Genomic DNA, 23,599 nt, shown 5'->3' on the forward strand with positions numbered 1-23,599 from the left:
TCTCTCTCTCAAAAATAAACATTAAACCGTATAGAATCTAGATACATGGCAAAAATGTGTTGTGAGAATAAGCTTTGATTGATGCTTCTGAGTTTTTTTGCAAGAAACTGTCACTTTTTTCATATAGTCATGAGTAGGTCATCCTGCATTTTAATGCTTTTCTAGCATTGATAGGTTTAAAGAAATAAATCAGATTATTCCCAAGCAAAGCACTAATGTAAACAATAAGTTTGGAAGTTCATAGTTTATCTTCACATAGATTACATGGAAGAGAGATTCAAACACTTAATACATCCACACAAGAAAGTGGAATGAAATTATTCACAGTCAGAAAGAAATTATTTTATTTTTTAGTTTATTTATTTTGAGAGAGACAGAGAGATTGTGAGTGAGGAAGGAGCAGAGAAAGAGGGAGAATCTCAAGCAGGCTCCACACCTCAGTATAGAGCCTGTGTGGGGCTCGAACTCATGAAATCGTAAGATCATGACCTGAACCAAAATCAAGAGCCGGACACAATCGACTGAGCCACCTAGGCGCCCCAGAAAGAAATTGTTTTTATAAAAGAGATTCTAGTTTGCTTAAAATGTGCTGAGAAAGGGTGCTTTGTTAACATTCATTTTCTTAAAAAATACTCTTCTTTCAGAATATTCAAAGAATGACCATTGCAACTCATCTGACCATGAATGTCAATGCCCTATGGGACTCTTTCCATGTATTTTTCAGTTTGATGTGGTGAAGAAATGGCTAATAATCCAATTTTTCCATTAATTAAAGCACTGCTTTTAGGGGTGCCTGGGTGTCTCAGTCAGTTAAGCATCTGGCTCTTGATTTCAGCTCAGGTCATGATCTCATGGTTTGTGAGATCAAGCCATGTCGGGCTCCATGTTTGCCGCATGGAGCCTGCTTGGGATTCTCTGTCTCTCTCTTTGCCTCTCTCTCTCTCTCTCTCTCTCTCTCTCTCTCTCAAAAATAAACTTTAAAAAAAAGTTAAAAACAAATATTGTTTATACAATTTATATAAGTGCACAGTGAATTTTCACAGACCGAACAGACATATGTAACTGGCGCTCAGATCAAGAGACATTACCAGATTCCTACTGTCCCCTTTGTGCTCTGTTCTGGTCACTCTCCTGCCCCTCTGCCAGGGTAACCACTGTCCTGACTTGTAACCCCAGAAGTCAGTGTGCATGCTTTTCTACTTTATACAAATATAATCACAGAGTATTCCTTTGGATCTGGTTTCTTCTGCTCCACATTATTGTGAAAGATTCATCCACAGAGTTGTAGAATATTCATGTTATTGTCACATAATATTCCATTACATGATAGTTTATTTAACCATCATATCACTAATGGGCATCTATGCAGTTTCCACTTTGGGGCTGATACAAGCGTGCTATGGACATTCTAGATGAACTACCAGCATGTGTGGTTCACACACTCTGAGACATGTTCTTCAGGTGAACATGCACCAGTATTTCTGCAGACTATATACTTAAGAGTAGAATTGCTATGTCATAGAGCATGAAGACATTTAGCTTTCCCAGTTCCTGCCAATCTTCTAAAAGGTTATTCCCCTCCACACTCTTACTAGAAATATTAGAGAGCTCTTGTTGCTTCACATCCTTGCAACACTCAACACAGTCTATTCTGAGTTTGAGCCATTCAGGTGGGTATGTAGTAGTATTTCATTATGGTTTTAATTTGCACTTCTCTGATGACTCATAAAGTTCGGCACCGTTTAACTATGTTAATGACCATTTAATGCTTCTTCATTAAGTCCTATTGAAGTCCTTTGTTTTTTCTATTGGGTTGTCAGAATTTTTCTTAATAATTTGTTAACTATTTATATTTCCTGAACACAAGTACTCTTTTTGTTGGAAGAGGATATTATTTATATTCTTGACAAACATTCGTGTAACACATACAACATGCTGGCAAGGCACCAGCCTAAGGGCTTTACAAATATTAATGGTATCTTTTGATAAAGAGAAATGTTTAATATTAACATAGTCCAATTTATCGTTTTTGTTTTATGGTTACAGCTTCATTGTACTGTTTGTCCTAAGGTCACAAAGATGTTCCCCTGTGTTTTTTTCCTCTAAAAGTTTTACATTTTTGTTTTTCACTTTTATAAATTCAGTCTGGAATTGATTTTTGTATATACAGTATGACATAGGGGTTAAGACAGCTTTCTTAGATATGGATATAAATCATCTAATACCATTTATTGAAAAGCCTACTCGTTTCCATTGTACTGCAATGCCAACTTCATCATAAATCAGATGAACCGTGTCCGTATGGATCTGTTTCTGGACTCTATTTGTTCTACTGGTTGTTTCGTATTTTCTTATGTCAAAATGTCTTAATTCAATGCTTCTCAAACTTCGAAGTGCGTAAGAATAACGTAAAGAAATTGTTAAAACACAGACTCTCTGACCTCAACCCCAGAGATTCTGATTCAATAAGGGGTTGAGATGGAGTCGGAGAAACTGCATTTCTAACAAGCTACCAGGTGATGCCGATGCTGCCAGTCCAAGGACCGCCATATGGTAAGCAATGATCTGGATAATACAGTTTTATAACAGGGCTTGGTATCTGGCAATGTAAGTACGCCAGCTCAGTTCTCCATGTCTGCCTTAGTGAGTCTTAGCCCTTTACATTTCCACATGAATTTTAAAGTCAGCATGAATTCCACAAAACCAAAAAACAACAGCAACAACTACTAAAACCACAAAAAATCAAAACTCAGGGATTGTGTTAGGGATCACATTCATTATATAGGTCCACTCAAGAAGACTTGAAATTTTCAAATGCTGAGTGCTCAATGATAGCAGATGCCCCATTGGGTTAAGCCTTCACTGATTTCTCTTAATAATGTTTTACAGATTTTAGTACAGAGGTCCCGTAAATCTTCTGATAGATTTATTTCTTGAAACTTCCTGTCTATGACATTATTGCAGGTGCTATCTTTTTTCCTCTTTTTAATGTTTTTTAAAATTGTGGTAAAATACGTAGAACATAAACCTTAGCACCTTAACCATTTTTATGTGTACAGTAAAGTACATTTACATGGTGGTTCAGCTGATGTCCAGGATTCTTTTCATCTCGCAACGGAAACCCTGTACCAATAAACATCCCCAACTCTCTGCCCCTGGAAACCACCACTCTCCTTTCTGTTTCTGTGAATCTGACTATTCAAAGTACTTCAGGTAAGTGGAATCGTACAATTGTATACGCTGTCTTTTTTAAGTCCATTTATTTTTACTTGGAGTCTACAAATTCAAGTAATTTGATGAAACATCACCCCATGGAAGTATGACATATGCTGGTTAAAAATACAGTATAAAACAAACAAACAAAAAAGAACCTTAAGAAATTTGGTATGTTCAACTAGCAGACCTTTGAGAATCAGGACACTGAAGAATGTTGTGTCATTTGCAACCAGACATTTGTATATGAAATGGAATACTCGCTACTTGTGCACTTCAGGGCAAGGGTCAGAAACCACCGAAATGTGAGTGATAACATTTGCATGGCTGTTTTAAGAAAAGCTCTCTCGTTTCTCAACTCTCATTGACCAAAATCTATGAAAGGCGATTCACTGATCCAGTAAGCTTTTGTAAGTGTATAATTTTCATGTACTCTTTACAATATTACTTATTAGTAACATGACTTATTAATACTTATATCATAAATTTGTAATATATACTCTAAATATTTACTATGACTATGAAAGTTGAAATCAACTCTAGTAATATCTAGTAATATCTTCTGCTTACAGTTACAGTGTTTTATAAAAGCGAGAGAATCAATCCACTTCAGCAAGTGCTGAAAAGCAGGTATTTTGAGAGCAAAAGGAAGGCTGTTCCGCATGCCTCAGCAGGCGCTTATCACTTTAAGATACACCACCTGGGCTGGTGCTCAGACTCACACTAAAAAAGGACCTGTAATAATCCAACACCTAACGAAACTCAGCTAACAGTGTGAAATGAAAAAGCCAATGAATACCACCCTAAATCACGCTAAAAAAGTAAATCTTACTATGATACGCTATGTATACAGGCATCATTTTACATAGCTGGCAATCCCACTACGTGAAACACTGCCACCATTCCCAGAAAAGTAGCAAAGAAAATTTTGTAACACCCTCAAAGAAACTCTGGAGTGTTGTTTCTATTAAAAACAAATTTCCTTTTCATTCTTATCACTGCATGTTTCCAATAATCTTCTTCCAGAGGTCACTGGGGTCCTTTACATGACAGCCAGCTGGTCTGCTCCTTTAAATGTGAAGGAAGGAGCTTTTAGATAGCTGCTTTTCTGCACATAAATCAAAGCCTACTCAGCGTTCTCTTTGTGGGTCCATAATTGTCTGGCTACACTCAAGCCAAATCAGATGGTGCCTATCCAGGTCAGGCTGACCTTACAAAAGCAAGGAACAAAGAAATACTATAAAAAGCAGAAGTATTCCCCCTTCCATAATGAACTATTCAAAACCGCATCCATTGTTAAATTCAGTATCAAATGACAGTAAGTTTAGAATTCTAAATTTAGTCTATAAATTATCCCCAGAAGGAGAACTACAGTCCAAATTCCCAGGCCTTACTCCAGAGGCCATTTAAAATCTGTCACAAATCTGTTTTCCCCCAGGTCTCACTAATGCCCTAACCAAATCTTCCAACCCAGCTAACTGAACCCAGTACAATTCACCCTTCCCATCTCCTTGCCTTTGCCCTTGCTATCACTCCATCTAGACCCCAGCTGTCTTTCAAGGCCTGACTCAAATCTTCCCTTAGTGAACAAAGCCTTCTTTGCTCTGTCCTAAATACTTTCTTTTTTTGAGCAGTTAGGGGATTTGTTTTTCTGTGCTATCAATTTGTAGTTTAAACTGCCTGGTATTGTCAATTATGTTTTCATAAGTTTATCTGACCTGAGCTAGATTAAAAATTCCTTGGGGCACCTGGGTGGCTCAGTTAGTTGAGCATCTGACTTTGACTCAGGTCATGATCTCACATCGTGGATTTGAGCCCCACATCAGGCTCTGTGCTGACAGCTCACAGCCTGGAGCCTGCTTCAGCTATGTCTCTCTCTCTCTCTGCTCCTACCCTGCTCACACTTGCGCGCGCTCTCTCTCTCAAAAATAAATAAAACATTAAAAAATTAAAAAAAAAATCCAGGAAGACAAGTCTTATGTTTTTATACCTTGATTTCTTCCATAATATCTAGGAGCATGCTTGGCAAATCCTGAGATTCCAAACCTCCTGTTACTACAATGCTCTCAAAGCTCTGTTCACTGCTCTGCAAATTTTCATATAGAAAGCAGACACCAGAGTGAGATCAAGCTGTTGGTCATGTGACTGCCTCAAAAAATAAAGACCTTCTACATTCTGGAGATGCCAGTTCATCAGCTCTACCAGATTCACCTTCCACACTGTCATGAGAAACAGACCTATTTAAAACACACAAACAATTTTAAAGCTGAATTTTTCATCCTTAAGCACCATGTTAATTCGTCACATCAGAAAGCCTAAGAACTTTCTTTAGTTTCAGTGATGGCCAAACGCATAAGCACAAAGACAGGAGTTTGAACAAGACTCCTTAATATCAAATATATTACCAACCTAGCTATAAGTCCTATATATTTCTCCTTCTCTGGGGACTGTGAATCCTACTAAGGGTTTTTCTTTCTTAAGTCTTTTTCTTCCATCTTCTATTAATCTTCCCCATCATCACTGATTCTGTTTCACACTAGCCTAATGAATGACAGTAACATTCACTTTATAAGTAAAATGTACACAGCGAAATCAGAACTGTTTATTCTTGAAAATGGTTTATCAGGGGCGCCTGAGTGGCTCAGTCAGTTGAGATCTGACTTCAGCTCTGGTCATAATCTCATGGTTTGTGGGTTTGAGCCCTATGCCAAGCTCTCTGCTCTCAGCGCAGAGCCTGCTTCAGATCCTTTGTCCCCATCTAGGCTCATGCTCTCTCTCTCTCTCTCTCTCTCTCTCTCTCTCTCTCTCCCTCTCTCAAAAAATTAAACATTAAAAAAAATTTTATCAAGTAACATTTAAATGATCTTCCCATTGCTCAAAATAATTTTTAGATATCATGTTTTTATTATTTAATACACACAGAAGATTATAAGTAGCTAAAGTTTAAGTTATAAAGTATAATAATATAAACACTTGTGAATCTGGGACTTTTTTTCAACTTTTCATTACATTTATAAAACCCACCCACATTGTTGCTTAGCTATAGTTAATTTATTTTCACTTCCCTGTTGTATAATATTTCACAACTGTCATATAAAATATTACAATTTGGGGGCGCTTGGCTGGCTCAGTCTGTAGAGCATGCAACTCTTGATCTCAGAGTTGTGAATTGAAGCCCCACATAGAGCTTACTTAAATAAATAAATAAATAAATAAATAAATAAATAAATAGATAGATAGATAGATAAATAAATAAATAAATAAATAAGAATAAGAATAAAATACCACAATTTATTTATCCTTTCTCCTATCAGCAAACATTTAGCTTGTTGCCAGTTTGTCTGCCATGATGACAAACATTACCATTATTAAACATTCATACGTGTATCTACTGATGGAGATGGAAGCATTTCTTAGGTATACTTCTAAGTCTGCAACTTCTGAAACACCTGTTACACACACCTTCCTGGTGTTTTATCACCTCTCTACGATGTGGATAAGCATGGGTTGCATTTTTTAAATTCTGGTTTTCACTTTCAAATTACTTGTAAAAGTTGTATTTTCCCTCTCCAATCATAAAAGTCTAAGAATAGAAGTTGTTCGACTACCTTTGTGATTAGTACATGCTTTACTTCTTTCAACATCCCCATAGCCAGTCTATATTATGAATCAGAAAACCACAATTTTTCCTTTAGCCTGCTTCTTGTCTTTGTTGACTCTCAGTCATGGTGGCTTGCTTTCTCTTCTCTGTTGATCTTTAACTGTGAGCTCATTGCTCAGTTTTAATTTGGGGCTGTTGATGTTTTCCTCCAAAGAAACTGGTTTCTGCTGCCACGCAAGCCACACCATGAATTTAGGATTCCTTCAGACTTGTTTGAGGGTCTTGGCTTAGTAGAACGTTCTGAAAGCACTATTAGGTCAGATAATTCCATTCCTCACAACTGCCACTGATCTCTGATCATGGGAGCCTCTGATCTCTGGCCCATGAGTCCCCCTTTTAATCTATATCTTTAGGTTTACTTCTTAATGCCTCCCTATTTCCTTCACTACTAAAGACAAGGTGGGGTAAGCCACAAGGTTGAAACCCAGTAAGAGACAGAGGCAGGTTTAAAGAAGTTTAACGGTGATTTGAACATGTCCCAGAAAGCTGGCTTATTATCTTCAACTCCAAATAGAAATGGTTAACTAGCCATGAGGTAGTGGTGGGCTTACTCATTTTCTGTATAGTTTTGTGCCAGAGGTTTTTTCCTTTAACTTTTCATTTTCAGATTTGTTTTTTTCAGAGAAGTTTCAAGGATAAGACATACAACAAATTCCTGTATACTCTTCAACTCTTTGATTGCCACACAATCAATAGTTTAATCTCCAGACCTGATATAGATTCTACTTGAATGGCATTTACAGACTTTAAAGAATTAAATTCTACTAATTAGCTATTTTTATATCCATTAACAGAGAAGTTGCTTGAAATTATGTATTCATACCTCATCGTATTTTAGAAGATGCCAATTACCTATGCTATTTTTATACACAAGTTTCCGGCCCAATGAATTGTTTGTTTTGTTTGTTGTTTCTGCTGACTCTTGATCATGAGGGGAGAAAAATTCAACTCAATAAATCAGTGACCTGTGTTAGGTGCTAAGGGTCAAAAGTACCACAAGTGGAGCTCTAAACAGTATATTCCTCCACCTGAATTTGGAGTTTCTTTTTTAATGTTTATTTATTTATTTTTGAGAAAGCAGGTCAGTACATTCAGGGGGGAGGGGCAGAGAGTGAGGGAGAGAGAGAATCCCAAGCAAGCTCTGCATTGTCAGTGCAGAGCCCAATGCGTGACTCCATCCCACAAACTGTGAGATCATGACCTGAGCCGAAATCAAGAGTTGGACGCTTAACTGACTGAGCCCCCCAAGAGCAACCTAGAGTTTCTTTTGAACAGTAGTTTCCAAAAATATTTGAGGGAAATTACCCTGATTTTGCCTTATATAAAAAAAAGTAAAATTGATGCTAAATGTGAACACTGAGCAACCTCCCTTTGGGAATTTGTTCTCCTACATTCTTTCCACTTAACACATCAGGTAGGCTGAGTATTTCGTGTTGTAGTTCTGAAATTGACGACCTATCTACACTGAAGTCAAAATCCATCTTAATAAACTCATCAATCTTAAATATTATAGTTCTAAATAACACCTACACATTTTCCCTTATTGAAATATATGACAGGCACAACAAAATAAACCCATTATTTGGCATAGACTTTGCTGTTTTCACAAATGTATACACCTATGCAACAACCATGAAAATCAAGATATACAAATTTCCATCAACTCAAAAAGCTCCCTGGCAATCAATCTGTGACCTATTCTCTGTCATTATGATTTAGTTTTATCTACTCTAGAAATCCAACTAAATGGAATCAGGCTTTTTAACTCAAAATCGTGTTTTTCAGATTCACTCACACTGTTGCATGTATCAGTATTCCATTTCTTTTCATGGCTCCGTATCAATTCTTTAGCTGGATGTACTCTATCACTCACTTGTTGATGGACATTTGGGTTTTTCCAGCTTTAAGCTATTATGAATTAAACAGCTATGAACATTTGTAGATAAGTCTTTGTGGGACATTTATTTTCATTTCTCATAAGTAAATACCTAGAGGTAGCACTGATGATTAACTCTATGAGAAAATGCCAAACTGTGTTCCACACTGGTTGTACCGTTTTACATTACATTGTATCTACAATGGATAAGACTTCCAACTACCCCACACAGTATTAAGTCTTTTAAGTGGTGTAAAGTGGTGTCTCGTGGTTTTAAAATGCATTTTCCCAATGACTACTGGTATTAAGCATCATTCATACTCTTGTTGGTCATTCATGTATCTTTGGTGGAAGATCTGGTTCAAACCTCCATATTTCATTATTTTATCCTATTATTGAGTTGGAAGAGATCTTTATTCTGAAAACAAGACTTTTATGAGATATATGTACTGTGAATATTTGCTCAGTCTGAATCTTGTCTTTTCATTTTCTTAATGATGTCCTTCAAAGAGCAGATTTTAATTTTAATGAAGTTCAATATAACTTTCTATCCAATTCTATTATGGTTCATGCACTTAGCATCCTAGCTGAAAATTGCTCATTACCCCAATGTTACAACAATTTTACTTTAAGGAATTGAAGGAAAGAGAGGTCAATGACTGACTTTTATATATATTTTTCCTTTGTCGTTTCTTTATTGATCCATAGACTAACTATGTTGCTTAATTATTTGGTTTCCAAATACTTGGGAGTTTTTCTAGATATCTAACAGTTATTTAGAGAATATATTCCATATGATGTGCATTTTTTTATTGAGATTTTTTTTACTGGCCCAGTATATGGTCTTATTGAACATACCATGTGTCAGATGCTCAACTGACTGAGACACCCAGGTGCTGGAAAGGATCTTTCTTTAATCCTTGTCTGCTAATTCCAACATCTAGGTCATGTTGGAGTTAGTCTCCATTGACTATCTTGTCTCTTATGAATTGCTTATGGTCTCTTTATTCTTCATTTGCTGAACAATTTTGGATGATATCCTAAATATTGTGAATGTTACACTGTTGAGAGTGATTTTTCTTGTGTTGTTCCAAAGTGTTGGCTTTTTATATTTTAACACATAACACATAAAACTTTTTGGGGTGGCTAGGTGGCTCAGTCGGTTAAGCATCCAGCTTCGGCTCAGGTCATGATCTCTCAGTTTGTGAGTTCGAGCCCCGCATCGGGCTCTGTGCTGACAGCTCAGAGCCTGGAGCCTGCTTCAGATTCTGTGTCTCCCTGTCTCTCGGCCCCTCCCCTGCTCATGCTCTGTCTCCCTCTGTTTCTCAATAATAAACGTTAAAAAAAAAATTTTTTTTAACACATAAAAGTCTTGTGTTTAGCACATAACTTTTGACTAAGCCTATAGACATAGTCTCTTGTGTGGCTGCTCAGAATCTCCTGAGTTCCTCTGTCCTTAGCTAAGCTGCTTAGAGTATTCCCTACACATGTGTAGCTCAAGAATAAGCCAGACTTAGACAACATTTATATCAAGAATGTAAGAATCTTCATCGTGACTCTCTCCTTTATGAAATGTTCCCCCTCACAGTCCAGCAGCCATGGTAGCCCCAATCCCTGTCCTTAGAAAGACTGCTGGATTGCTATCAGAGTTTTAGCTGCCTTGCACTTAAGACACTGAGATTTAGCCATAAGATAGAAATAAGAAAAACACACAATGTCATTCCCTTCTTCCAAGCAAAACAGTCATCTCCAGAATCTTTCTGCCTTCAGTCATTCCCAAGTTCATCAGATAGCTGTTTTTTTTATTTCTTGCATTTTGTCCAGTTTGCCTTTTTTATCTGAAGGATGGCTCCAAACAGCTTACTTGCCCATCACAGAAGCAGAAGTCCTCCTAATAAATTTTAGAATCAACTTGCTGATTTCTGGAAAGAGAAAAAGCCTACTAGGAATTTATTTCTATTAATTTATAACTCAATTTTGAGAAACCTGTCAATTCAAACATATTGAGTCTTCCAATCCATGAATATTGTAATCTTTCCATTTATTTAGATCTTCTTTTTCTCAGCATTATGTCACTTTTAGCATACAAGTCATATTTCAGTTAAATTTATCACAAAACACTTTATTTTTGATATTTTATGCTATCATAAGTAGTTTTAAAATGTCTTTCCCAATTATTCACTGCTAGAATTTATTCACTGATTTTTTTTTTTTATTGACCTTGTATTCTGAGACCTTGCCTATTACTTCCAGTAGCTTTCATGTCAATTCTTTAGGGTTTCCTATGAATATAATTGTGTCATCTATGCATAATGATAGTTTTATATCTTCCTTTCCAATTCATATACCTTTTGCATTTTCTTTAGGTCTTACTGCACTAGTTGGGATTTCCAGTTCAATGGAGATCTTAAGGAGGAAAGGTTGTTTTTTGTCAATAATGATTTTAATTAGAGCAGCACCTGGGTGGCTCAGTCAATTGAGCGTCCATCTCTTGATTTTGGCTCAGGTCATGATCCCAGGGTTGTGGGATCAATCCCTGCATCAAGCTCCACACTGAGCATGGAGCCTCCTTGGGATTCTCTCTCCTTCTCTCTCTCTCTCTCTCTCCCCGCCCCCTGCCCCTCTCTTCCACTCACATGCTCTCTCTCTAAAATAGAAAATAATAATATTAATAATGAGATTCTTCATTGATGCCCTTTACCAGGTTGAAATTCCCTTCAATTTCTAGTTTACTAAAAGCTTTTATAATATAATATAATATAATATAATATAATATAATATAATACAATATAATACAATATAATATAATATATACACATACACTTTATAATATAAAGTATGTATTGTGTAATATAAAATAAAGTGTGTTGAATTTTTTTCAAATGCTTTTCTGCTATCAAGATAATCATTTGGCTTCTCTCTTTTACTCTACTAGTAAGATGACTTGCATTGATTTCTTCATATTAAACCAATTTTGCACTCTTGATATAAACACAATTTGTTCATGACTTATCCTTTTTTGCACTGCTGCTTCATATATTTTGTCCAGTTTTGTAGCTGCTTACAGTAAAAGTTCAAGGTCAGTACCAGTTATTCCAATGTGGCTAGAAGTAAACCCACAAATAAGTATTAACCTTAAGCCATGGCTAACGGTGATGAAAGAAGTCTAGCAGTTACCAGAGTAGATAGATGGTGGTTAGAAAAGTGCCTTAATCTCCTATTGAAATCCTAGCAGTCCTTCTGTCTATTCCTGAAATAGGACATATACAAGTAACTCAGTTCAACTCCAGTCAAAAAACATTTATGAATCCTCTATTTAATAACAGTTAACCTACAAACTGATACAAAAAAATAAAGCAGGCCTATCTCTTACTTCTTTAACAGCATTTATAACCCAGAGAGCACCACAATATTCATTATCAACAAATGCCTATTAAAACGTACAAGTAATATTTTGAGAGACAAGTATTCAAACCAGAAAAAAAAAAAATCCTGAGCTATAACTGCTTAATACAGAATGTGCAATCTTGTAATGCTAACACAAACTGTCAGGGGTGTCACAGCTATCTCGGAAAGTTGTGTTGCTTATCTTAAAAAATTGAGAAATGCACATGCCCTAAAAGAAAAACAGGCAATCACGTAAAAGTGTTTGCAAACTGTTCTATGTTCACAGATAAGTATTTATTAAACAGCTTTAAAATTTATAGCAGAAAGAGAAAATATATACAATATAATGTGTAAGTTCCAAAAGTCTTTTCTTTTTTTCATTTACGGAGACCTTGGGGCTTCGGCAGACAGTCAGAAGGCAGGCTGCCAGTATCAATTCACACTTAAGCAAAACTTTTGCCAATGAAAACTGAAACACCTGTATGAATTAACTAAATTGTTCCCATTTTCAACAATGAAAGGAAATTAAAAGCATTACTGAATGTCACTGACTTGGCCCATCTGAAAGGAAATAACGTAGATAACAGCTAATTTTAAATTATCAAGCCGATACAACATAAATGGCTCTCTAAAACAATATGGGTTATTTTCACTATGAGTCATTCAGTTTTCCTGAAATGTGTGGATCAAATATCTCAGGAACAGCACCACATTATGACAACCTTAAAAAAATAAAATATTTCTTTCAGGATAAGCTTCTGACATTGCTGAATTAAAACATTCCCCCAACATTATCTCACGTGTATTTCTACATGCTGCACCAACAGGAAATCACTAATAAAAATGTCTCCAAAAAAGAGATTTCTCTTTTACCTTATAATTAACATCTTGTGGGAAGGTACTTTTTTTGTTGTTTTAATTTTTTTTTTACTGTTTATTTTTGAGAGAGAGAGAGAGAGAGAGAGAGAGAGAGAGAGAGACAGAACGTGAGTGAGGGAGGGTCAGAGAGAGAGGGAGACACAGAATCCAAAGCAGGCTCCAGGCTCTGAGCTGTCAGCACAGAACCCAACACAGGGCTCGAACTCACACACTGCGAGATCATGACCTGAGCCGAAGTGGGACGCTTAATCTACTGAGCCACCCAGGTGCCCCTATTCAATAAATATTTAACAAATCTCCAGTAACTATGGTCCCCATCCCTTCAAGTGCTTACAATCCACTGGTAGGAATATTAAGACTTAAACTACTCTTGACCTTCTGTTAACAAAAAGACACTTCTTAGTCTCAATAGCTTACACCCCTAGTTCCAGGCCACCACGCTGCTGCCAGAGAAGGGAAATGGATGCCCAGCAAGAAAGAGCATGCTGTTTCCTCCCTCCTCCTTCTCTCCCACATCTACAGCCAATTTCAAGCAGGTCTTATCCACTTAGGAATTCTTATTCCTGGAAAACAAATGCTCTCCTAAAACCAGTGATCAGATGATCCAGCTCATCCCCCAAAGCTATGGGTGCACCAGCTCTACCTACTCAAAGGTACTGTCAGGACATTCTCCAATTTGATCCTCAAAACAAGTTTTCAGTGCTGAGGACGAGGCACGTCCCCTACTTCCCTCATCACACAGAAGAAGATGAAACAAGTGGTTATCCTTCCCATCAAGTACCATCATGCAGCACTACCTAAAATCATCAAGGTAATGGACACAAATAAATCCTGTCCAGGGTTCGAGTCTATTTCATTCATTCCCTTCTTCTGCATCCATTTACTGAGCAACAATTACAAGTGAAGCTTGGAAGCACTGCACTGGACCTTGTAGAAGACCCAGAGAAGAACAAAGCCCAGTCCCTGAAATGGAGAGTTTATAGTCCTGTGGGAGGGAAAATATACATGAATATACATGAATACATGAAGAATTATAAGCCCAAATATGATCTGTGTTAAATAAAGGCACAGAGGGGTGCCTGGGTGACTGGGTCAGTTAAGTATATGACTTTTGATTTTGGCTCAGATCATGATCCCATGGTTCGTGGGTTTGAGCCCTGAGTTGGGCTCTGCCCTGACAGTCCGGAGCCTGCTTGGGATTCTCTTTCTCCCTCTCTCTCTGCCCTTCCCCTGCTCTCATTCTCTCTCTCAAAAGAAATAAATAAATGAAGGAAGGAAGGAAGGAAGGAAGGAAGGAAGGAAGGAAGGGAGGGAGGAAGGAAGGGAGGAAGAAAGGAAGGAAGGAAAAGAAAGAAAAGAAAGAAAGAAAGGGCACCTGGGTGGCTCAGTCAGTTAAGTACCTGACTCCTGGTTTCGGTTCAGGTCATGATCTCACAGTTCATGGGTTCAAGCCCCACATTGGGCTCTGTGCTGACAGTGCAGAGCCTGCTTGGGATTCTCTCTCTCTCCTTCTCTCTCCGTCCCTCTCCTGTTCTTTCTCAAAATAATTAAACTTAAAAAAAAAAAAAGAAAAGAAAAGAAAGAAAAAAGCACAGACAGAAGTTCAAGAGTTCAGAAGTGAGGTAGCACCTCAAAGTGTTCCCTTTTCCTCCAATATTCTTTTGGAGTAATATAGAATAATACAGATAAAGGATGTTTATATACAGAATATATCATTATACAAGATATAAATTTCAATGAAATTCTTCATTGAAACCAGGGGCCACTTCCAACTCATCTTATTATCGGCCTTAGTATCTTGCACAAGGAAGGGATGTCAGGAAGTACTGATAAATACAAGGATGAGTTGACAAGGGCTCATCTGGATTTTTCTAGTATATTCTATATGCTTCCTTTGGGATAAACAAAAGAAGGGGGTGGTGCAGATCACAAAGCATCCTTGGGGCTCCTAAAAGCCCTCCTTACAGGTAAGTTCCTCACCCTACTTCTTAAGAAATAAAGATTCACTTGGAATTTAAAAACTCATCTCCTTAGAAGAGTCAGGCCTGGCACTTTGCATCACTGTAATCAAACAGCTTTCCTCCAAAGAGATCAGTCCTCAGGTCAGCTCTGACTTGGAAGAGTTAGAGGAGGAAAGAGAGCAAAAACATTATGTATTGTGAAGCCCCTGGGGGAAAAGTATAAAATTCGAATTTATGACCTCATTGCAAGTTAGGAGAGATGAGTTACCTACCCCAGAGGTTACCAGAGTTAATTACATCAGAAGTACTTCACAGTAGAGAGGAACAAGAATGGGTGGGGGAGGAGGGCGGGAAGAATCAGAAAAGAAACAGGAAAAAAAAAAAAGGAAAGTTTTTTAAAAAGGAAGAAATTTATCTGCACCAAAGGGAAACGCTGAGAAAAAAAAAAAAAAATTAACTGCTTGAATATAAATAGAGTATTTTAGTGGGTTTTTTAGGATAACTACGGGTGACACATATACCTTAATCTGCTAAGACCAGTCCCCCAAAAGATGTTATTACTGATCCCCTCCCCATAAAAGGCCAGCAGGAACACTTCCTAGCACATGTTACATCCTGTTTACCCCAGTCATCAGAAAAAACCCAAGCGTCCCAGTCATCATGTATCATCTAGACACTTGTCCCCACCAGCTCTGTACTTCCCTACAGTAATGCAAACTGACCACCATTCCAGACCCTCCACACCTTTCCCTGGGCCTCACTGCACGTGGACCTGTGTTCAGCATCACCTTCCCACTAAGATCCTCCCCACCACCTTTTCTGAAACAGCCATCCCCATGCCATTCATGTTCCCTTACCCTGCTCTATAGGTCTCCAGAGCACATCTGTTAAATATATTATTTCTCTCTTTGTATATTATATATTTCCCCCACACGAATGTAAATAGATGTAAACTCCAAGAGGGAAAGACTTTGTTGACACTGTATCCCCAGTGACCAGCACAATGCCTGACATAGATTCAGTATTCAACAGAGATTAGCTAAGTAAATAGGAAACACAGAATCATTTTTAAATAAATCTTTTAAAAAAGTGTTTAACACTTTACTTGTCAAATTCCTTATAGCATATGTGGTGAATAAACAGGGACATTTCCACATAGTTACCTACACATAGATACACTATCATCATAAACACCAAAGACTTCTCAGAATGCTTAAGTGAGAAAAGAAAGCAGGCCCCCAGAGGCCTCAAAGGATGTACATCCCATCAGTTCCAAGACCTTATGCAGGAAACAGTAACTTGCAAAATGTACATGACAATACAAAGTAAGCTAGCTTTCTACCAGATAAAAGTACTTCATTTTTGCCTTATCTGAAAAATAACAAAGAAAAAAACATCAGAATTCTCACTTGATTCTAACTAGGATAATAAAAATGCCTTTGAAAAAATTATCTTAAGTAATTTGTGCTCATCAAAGACATGCGTTATCTTTTTATCCATAAAGCTAAGAAGACACCAAGTGACCCTTTGGTCTGCGACTTTTCTGTTCTTGAAAATCCTTCTTTGATCTCAAAACCTCAAACATCTCTATTACTGGATCTTTTCTTTTCACTGACATTCTTCTCTGACTGTGGTCTTTATCTATCAGCTTTATTTTCTTATACCCCATTCCCTCCTTAATTCCCCGTAATGAGAGAGACTACATGATATTCCACAGGACCCATCCAGGAGATAAGCAATGCAGTAATTATCAGTGCCCACGGCCTCTCACTGCTCTACGGTGTGGAAGGCTGACCAGCACCTCATGCCCTGGACACTGCCTCCCTCCTTGTCCTCTATAACCTATACCCTCCTGGCTCTGCTCCTCACTGTCTGATGTCCTCTTGCTCATCCCATCCATGCAGGCGTCACCCTCAGTTTTAGACAAAAGAGTTGCATACTATAGTAGCTTTGGGGTGAGGATTCAAACTCTTGTTCTGTCACTGCATTTATTCATTCAACATTTATTGAGCATCTATTAGGCGCTGGGATCAAACAATGAACAAGACATATTTGGTCACTGACCTCAAATCCAAGAAAGTACAAAGGAAAATGCTTGTGTTTAAATCAACAGCAAGATAGATGTGGTTTGGAAACTAAAATGATGAGGTTTTATCCCCTTAACTTCCTTAAGTGGCAGTGTTTCAACAGGAGCAATCTGAGGCAAGAATACATCAGAAGCCCTAAAACATACAAGGAAAAAAATTAAATGGAAAGGACGACATTACTCACTGATGTAAATGCCAGCAGCTCCTCTTCAGTTAACTTATGCACTGGGTTATTCTTTTGGAAATTTGTGCTTTAAATTAAAAAAAAAAAAAAAGCAAATTAATTCTAAAATGCGTGTTGTGACTAATGACACCGAATTTTTAAAAAGGCAACATAAAGTGTATATATTTCAAAGCACATATTGTAATATTGTATCATGTAAAAATATAGATATGAGTGTGCCAAAGATAAGTATGACAGTAAATAATGTAATAAGCAAGTATGTAGTAAAATGCTAACAAATAAAATGTGGCTGGTGTACTAAATGTCAACATAACTTATTTTACTGGGGGAAAGCAATCTAATCTGTGCCAGGTCACAAAGAAAATGAAAAGAATTAATGTGGCACCAGCTCCTATTTATCAAACTCAGGCCAAAAAAATTAAAATATTACTGTAACCATTAGGCAAAAATTAGAGAAAGGCTGTCAAAGAGACAGAACAATGGGAATATTTAGATCCTGCTGATCCAAGTACAATTTGATAGGATGATTTTGTTAAACAATTTAGCACTATCTTGTAAAGCAAACTTTCATATATCCTTAACTCAATAATTCCATCCTAGGTATAGAGCCCAGAGAAATTCCTGAATAGGTGTACCGGAACCATACACACAAATATCCGTAGTAAAATTGTGTATGATAGGAAAAAATCTTGAAACAATCCAAACGTCCAAAAGGAGACTGATAAACAGAGAAATATTCACCCCAAGGGATGCTGTAATGCGAAGTAAATTGTAGTTACATATAAAACATGAATGAATCATAAAATCAGAATATTGAGAGAAAAAACAATCACAGAAGACTACATATAGTAAGATACCATTTTCATAAAGCTCAGAAACCAACAACATGAAACAATCGACTTAGAAGTATAAAAACAGGTGGGGCGTCTGGGTGGCTCAGTCGGTTGAGCATCCGACTTCAGCTCAGGTCATCATCTCGCGGTCCGTGAGTTCGAGCCCCACGTCGGGCTCTGTGCTGACAGCTCAGAACCTGGAGCCTGTTTCAGATTCTGTGTCTCCCTCTATCTCTCTGCCCCTCCCCCACTCATGCTCTGCCTCTCTCTGTCAAAAATAAATAAACATTAAAAAATTAAAAAAAAAAAAGAAGTATAAAAACATGTGAATAAATATATTTTTTGAAAAGGCAAGAGGGGCGCCTGGGTGGCTCAGTCAGTTAAGCGTCTGACTTCAGCTAAGGTCATGATCTCACAGTTCGTGAGTTTGAGCCCGCATCAGGCTCTGTGCTGACAGCTCAGAACCCAAAGCCTGCTTCAGATTCTATGTCTCCCTTTCTCTCTGCCCCTCTCCCACTCGTGCTCTGTCTCTGTCAGAAATGCATAAACATTTACAAAAAAAAAATTTTTTTAAGAAAATGACAAATGCAAAATTAAGGACAGTGGTTACCTTTTTTAAAAATTCAAGTATAATTAATATACAGTGTTATAGAAGTTTCAGGTATACAATATAACAATTCAACAATTCTACATATTTCTCAATGCCCACAAAGATAAATCTACTCTCAGGGTGCCTGGGTAAGCACCCAACTCTTGATTTCAGCTCAGGTCATAATCTCACAGTTGTGGGATCGAGCCCCACACTGGGGCTCTGTGCTGGCCATGGAGCCTGCTTGGGATTCTCCCCATTCCTCTCCACCCCTCCCCTGTTCACGTGCACTCTCTCTCAAAAAAACAAAACCTCTAAAAGAAGATTAGTTTACTCTTAACCCCCTTTATCTATCTCACCTATCTCCCCATCCCACCTCCCCTATGGCAAGCACCAGCTTGTTCTCTGTATTTAAGAGTCTGGTTTTTCATTTGTCTCTTTTTTCCTAGCCCCACTGCTTCACCAATCAACCATCTATAAGAATTCACCTTCTCTGTGTTTCCTTTCTAAACCAACCCAGCCCACTGCAACGTCCAAGTCACCTTTCCTTAGAGGTAATGACCATGAGGATCAGATAGAGATCAAGCGGTATAACAAAATCGCTGTTTACAACCCCCAAGGGAATTCAGTTCATGTAGATGTCCTGACTCATTTATAAACCGCATCAGGTGCTCCAAGATTCAAAACATAACCAAGTAGTTTCTACCAAACAGGGAAGATTCAAGTTGCCTATGAAATCCACTCAGCACTTTTAGCTGTTCCATCAATATTGTATTTGGAGGGAAAAAACAGTATTTTAGAACAAGCATTTTCTTTGTCTTTTAGTCCTCTCTCAACTGTGAAGTTTAATTCATTGTACCTAAAGCTCAATTGACAGAATGCCTGGGAATATGTATACTTTGCTTGATTTAATTTTCTGATAAGTTGACAATCATGAATTTGCCAAAATGATGTTTTAAGAAACTGCATAGAGGAGAACTCAAAACTTAGGGTCAGTAAAACCTGGATATTCAAGCCTTCACTGCTGCTTTGTAATTCTGAGCAAGTCAGTCAGCCATTTAAACCCACTTTCCCCTCTGAAAAATGGAGAAGAGTGACAAACTCTAGGGTCACTAGAACATTAAGAGGGGGTAATGTGGGAAGTACATGGTGCAATTCCTAGCACATGAAACTGCTCACAAATAGTTGCTATTTATATTATTTATATACTAAGAATCATCATGAATTGGACAATGTTTCATAGCAAGCATAAATTCTGTCAGTGGAATCAAATAATGTGATAGGACAAGTGCTGTGGGCTTAGAAGCACAGCTGTGTGTGTGTGTGATCCCTTTCACCCTAACTAACAAGAGGAATGGAGGGCGGCATTCAACTTGTGCGTAAATGAAATCCTACTGTCAGTGGAAAGGAAGTAAAATGCTATGAGGTGGTCACAAAAGGGTAAGTTCTACGGAGTGAAAAGACTTTTTTTTTTTTTTTTTTTTTTACAAGCCTGCTTGGGATTCTCTCTCTCTCCCTCTCTCTGCCCCTTCCCATGGAGGGCACTCTCTCCCTCAAAATAAATAAATAAACTTAAAAATTAAAAAAAAAAAAAAAAAAAAAAAAAAAAGAATTCTATCCTTCAGAATGTAAATATCCCCAAAGGTCAAATTAGTCATTCTCAACTCTCCTAAATACTTTATTAAAAGTTTATTTCTAGCGAAAGCTAATCAAAGATATTTTACTTATGAAGGAAAAGAGAAGGATAAGTATACTAATTCAAAGCAGATTCCTGAGATTCCTAATCTCTAACCCTTTACTTGGTTGCCCAGTGGAGACCACTGGTGGTTTAGTGGTAACTGATTGCCCCACTATTCTCAATCCTTATAAGCATTATAAGATTCCCTATTCATCCAGAACAACTGAGTCCTGGAATAGTCTTTCTCAACACAAGAGAAACAATATGCGAAGTGTTCAAAGTACCCAAGTAAGTAACTGACTTACCAGATTCCAAGGATAACAGCAAGCTCTTCAGCACACAGGTCAGGCATCTGAAACTGTTCACAATCTGCTAACTTAATCTCATTTAGAACAGTGTCATCATTGAGTTCAAGATTCTGGTGCAATACAAAAGAAAATATTTAGACCAAAAATTAAATTTGATTCATTCAATACACTGTATGCAACTGATTACTAAGGAGGGATAACTTACCTTTTTGTTTAAAGATTATACAATGTCTACATATGGTCAATAGGCTTTTTCTTGTGAAACACATATTTAGAGATAATTTACTACGTAGAAACAGAGGACATGCTATCTAAATCTCAGGAATGCACTGACAATATCAGTAATAGGAAACAACAGCTATCATTCATTGAGTCCAGTAGGCAAAAGCCCCTCTACTGATCCACCAGGATTTAAAACCAGATCTTTCCATACTCTGCTCTAAATTCTAATCTAAAACATCCACTCCCAACTCTGTTTCTCAACAGGATCTAGAATAACCAAAACAATTTGAAAAAGAATAAAATCTGAGGACTTAGGGGGCTTTGATAGAGTACCTGATTTCAAGAATTACTACAAAGCCAAGACAGCGTGGTACTGGCATGAAGATAGACATACACATGAAAGGAATCAAATAGAGTCCAGAATTTTAGACCCACATATGGTCAAATGAGTTTTAACAAAGGTGCCTGGGGTGATTCAACACAGGAAGTCTTTTCAAAAAAACATGGCGGAACAACTCGATATCCATTTGGAAAGAAATGACCCTTCACTCTTATCCCATACCAACACAAAAATTAAACCCAAATTGATCACAGACCTTAATGCAGAAGCTAATACTGAAAAAACTAGAAGAAATCAGAGGAGAAAAGCTTTGCAGTGCTGGGCTAGGTAAGTAGTCCTTAATTAGAACATATAAAAAAAACCTGAACCATCAGAGAAAAAAAATACTAAATTGAACTTCATCAAATTAAAAACTTCTGTTTTTTTGAAAACATTGTTAAGAAAATGAAAAGCCAAGCTACAGACTCAGAATATATTCAAAAAACAAATATCTGAAAAGAGACTTGTATGCAGAGAGTATGGAGAACTCTTACAACTCAAAAACAAGATAAACAACCCAATATAAAAGTAGACAATAGATTTCTACAGGTACTTCATAAATGAAGGTGGCCAATAAGCACACAAAAAGATCCCTGACAACAGTAGTCAAGAGGAAATATTAATTTAAAACACTGACAATAACAAATGTTGACAAGGATCTAGAGCAATGAGAACTTTCACACACTATTGGTAGAAATTTAAAATGGTGTTCAACCAAAGAAAATATTTTGTCAACTTCTTATAAAAAAAAAACAACGTATATTTACTATAGGAGCTATCAATTCCACTCTAAGTGGTTACCATGAGAAATGAAAATATGTCCACACAAAGACATATATAAATAAATGTTCATAAGCCCAATGGTTTGGGCTGTAATCGCCCAAACCAGAAACAACTCAAACGTCTGTCAATAAACAGATAAAAGAAAAACTATACTATATCCATCCAATGGAATTCTAGTCAGCAATAAAAAGGAACTACTGCCACAGGTAGCCATATAGGTAAATCTCAAAAACATGCTCAACAAAAGATGCCAGATACAAAAAAGTTCATGTAAAATTCTAGAAAAGGCAAACTATCAGGGTGTCTGGGTGGCTCAGCTAGTTAAGTGTCCGACTCTGGCTCAGGTCATGATCTCATGGTTTGTGGATTCGAGCACTGCATCAGGCTCTGTGCTGACAGCTCAGAGCCTGAAGCCTGCTTCAAATTCTGTCTCCCTGTCTTTCTGTCCCTCCCCAGCTCACGCTCTGTCTCAAAAATAAACATTTAAAAATTTTTTATTAAAAAAAAAAAAAGCAATCTATCTCTAGTCACAGTAAACAGATCTATGACTGTTTAGGGCCACTGAGGTGGGGGATTAACTGCAAAGGGGCATGATGGAACTTTCTAGGGTAATGAAACATACATTGACTATAATGGTTAGATATATGTATTTGTCAAATGCCATCAAACTGAATGGGTTTAATCTCATCAATTAAAATGGATCAACTTTTGGATAGAAGTTCTATTTCAAAAAAATTGATTTAAAAAATGAATTGTCAAAAAAAAGTAAAACCACAATGGGATCTCTCTATACACACACACAACACACTAGAATACCAAAATTCAGAAGACTGACAATACCAAGCATTTGCAACTGGCACTCTCATACACTGATGTTTGGATTATAAAACAGTACAACCATTTTGGAAAAACAGTTTGGCAGTTTCTCATCAAGTTAAGAACACACCACACAATCCAACCATTCCAATCCTAGGTATTTACCAAAGAGAATTAAAAACATATGTTCACACAAAGACTTACACACAAATGTTTCAAGCAGCTTTATTCATAAGAGCCAAAAATTAGAAACAGTTCAACTGTCTACTAACAGGTAAATGGATAATCACATTGTCCTCTGATGGACCTAAGTTTGCATCCATGCATTAAGAAGATATGGTACAGGGTACCCGGGTGGCTCAGTGGGTTAAGCATGTGACTCTGGCTCAGGTCATAATCTCATGGTTTGTGAGTTCGAATCCCACGTCAGGCTCTCTGCAGTCAGCACAGGGCCCACTCCAGATCCTCTGTCTCCCTCTCTCTCTGCCCTTCTCCCACTCTCTCAAAAATAAAAAATAAACATTAAAAGAAAAGAAGAAGAAATGGTACATAATGGAATATTATTCAGCCATAAAAAAAAAACAAGGAAATCCTGCCGATGGTGACAATTTGAATGGACTTTGAAGGTATGCTAACTTAAGTAAGAGAAAGATACATACTGTATGATCTCACTTATACGTAGAATCTAAATATAAATAAATAAATAAACAAAACTCATAGAGAAAGAGATCAGATCTGTAGAT

At 37.3% G+C, this 23,599-nt stretch overlaps 1 protein-coding gene across 1 annotated transcript in view; it reads right to left on the reverse strand.

The window, feature by feature from the left end:
* TTC27 (tetratricopeptide repeat domain 27) overlaps nucleotides 1-23,599 on the reverse strand; it is a 184,698-nt gene that overhangs the window by 126,356 nt on the left and 34,743 nt on the right. The window contains exons 8-9 of the mRNA XM_047854087.1: nucleotides 20,654-20,766; nucleotides 17,249-17,315 (exon numbers count right to left, since the gene is read on the reverse strand). Of these exons, the coding sequence (XP_047710043.1) occupies nucleotides 17,249-17,315; nucleotides 20,654-20,766 (180 nt within the window). The remainder of the gene's footprint in view (nucleotides 1-17,248; nucleotides 17,316-20,653; nucleotides 20,767-23,599) is intronic.

Source organism: Prionailurus viverrinus, chromosome A3 (assembly GCF_022837055.1).
Source record: "Prionailurus viverrinus isolate Anna chromosome A3, UM_Priviv_1.0, whole genome shotgun sequence".
Taxonomy (NCBI): domain Eukaryota; kingdom Metazoa; phylum Chordata; class Mammalia; order Carnivora; family Felidae; genus Prionailurus; species Prionailurus viverrinus.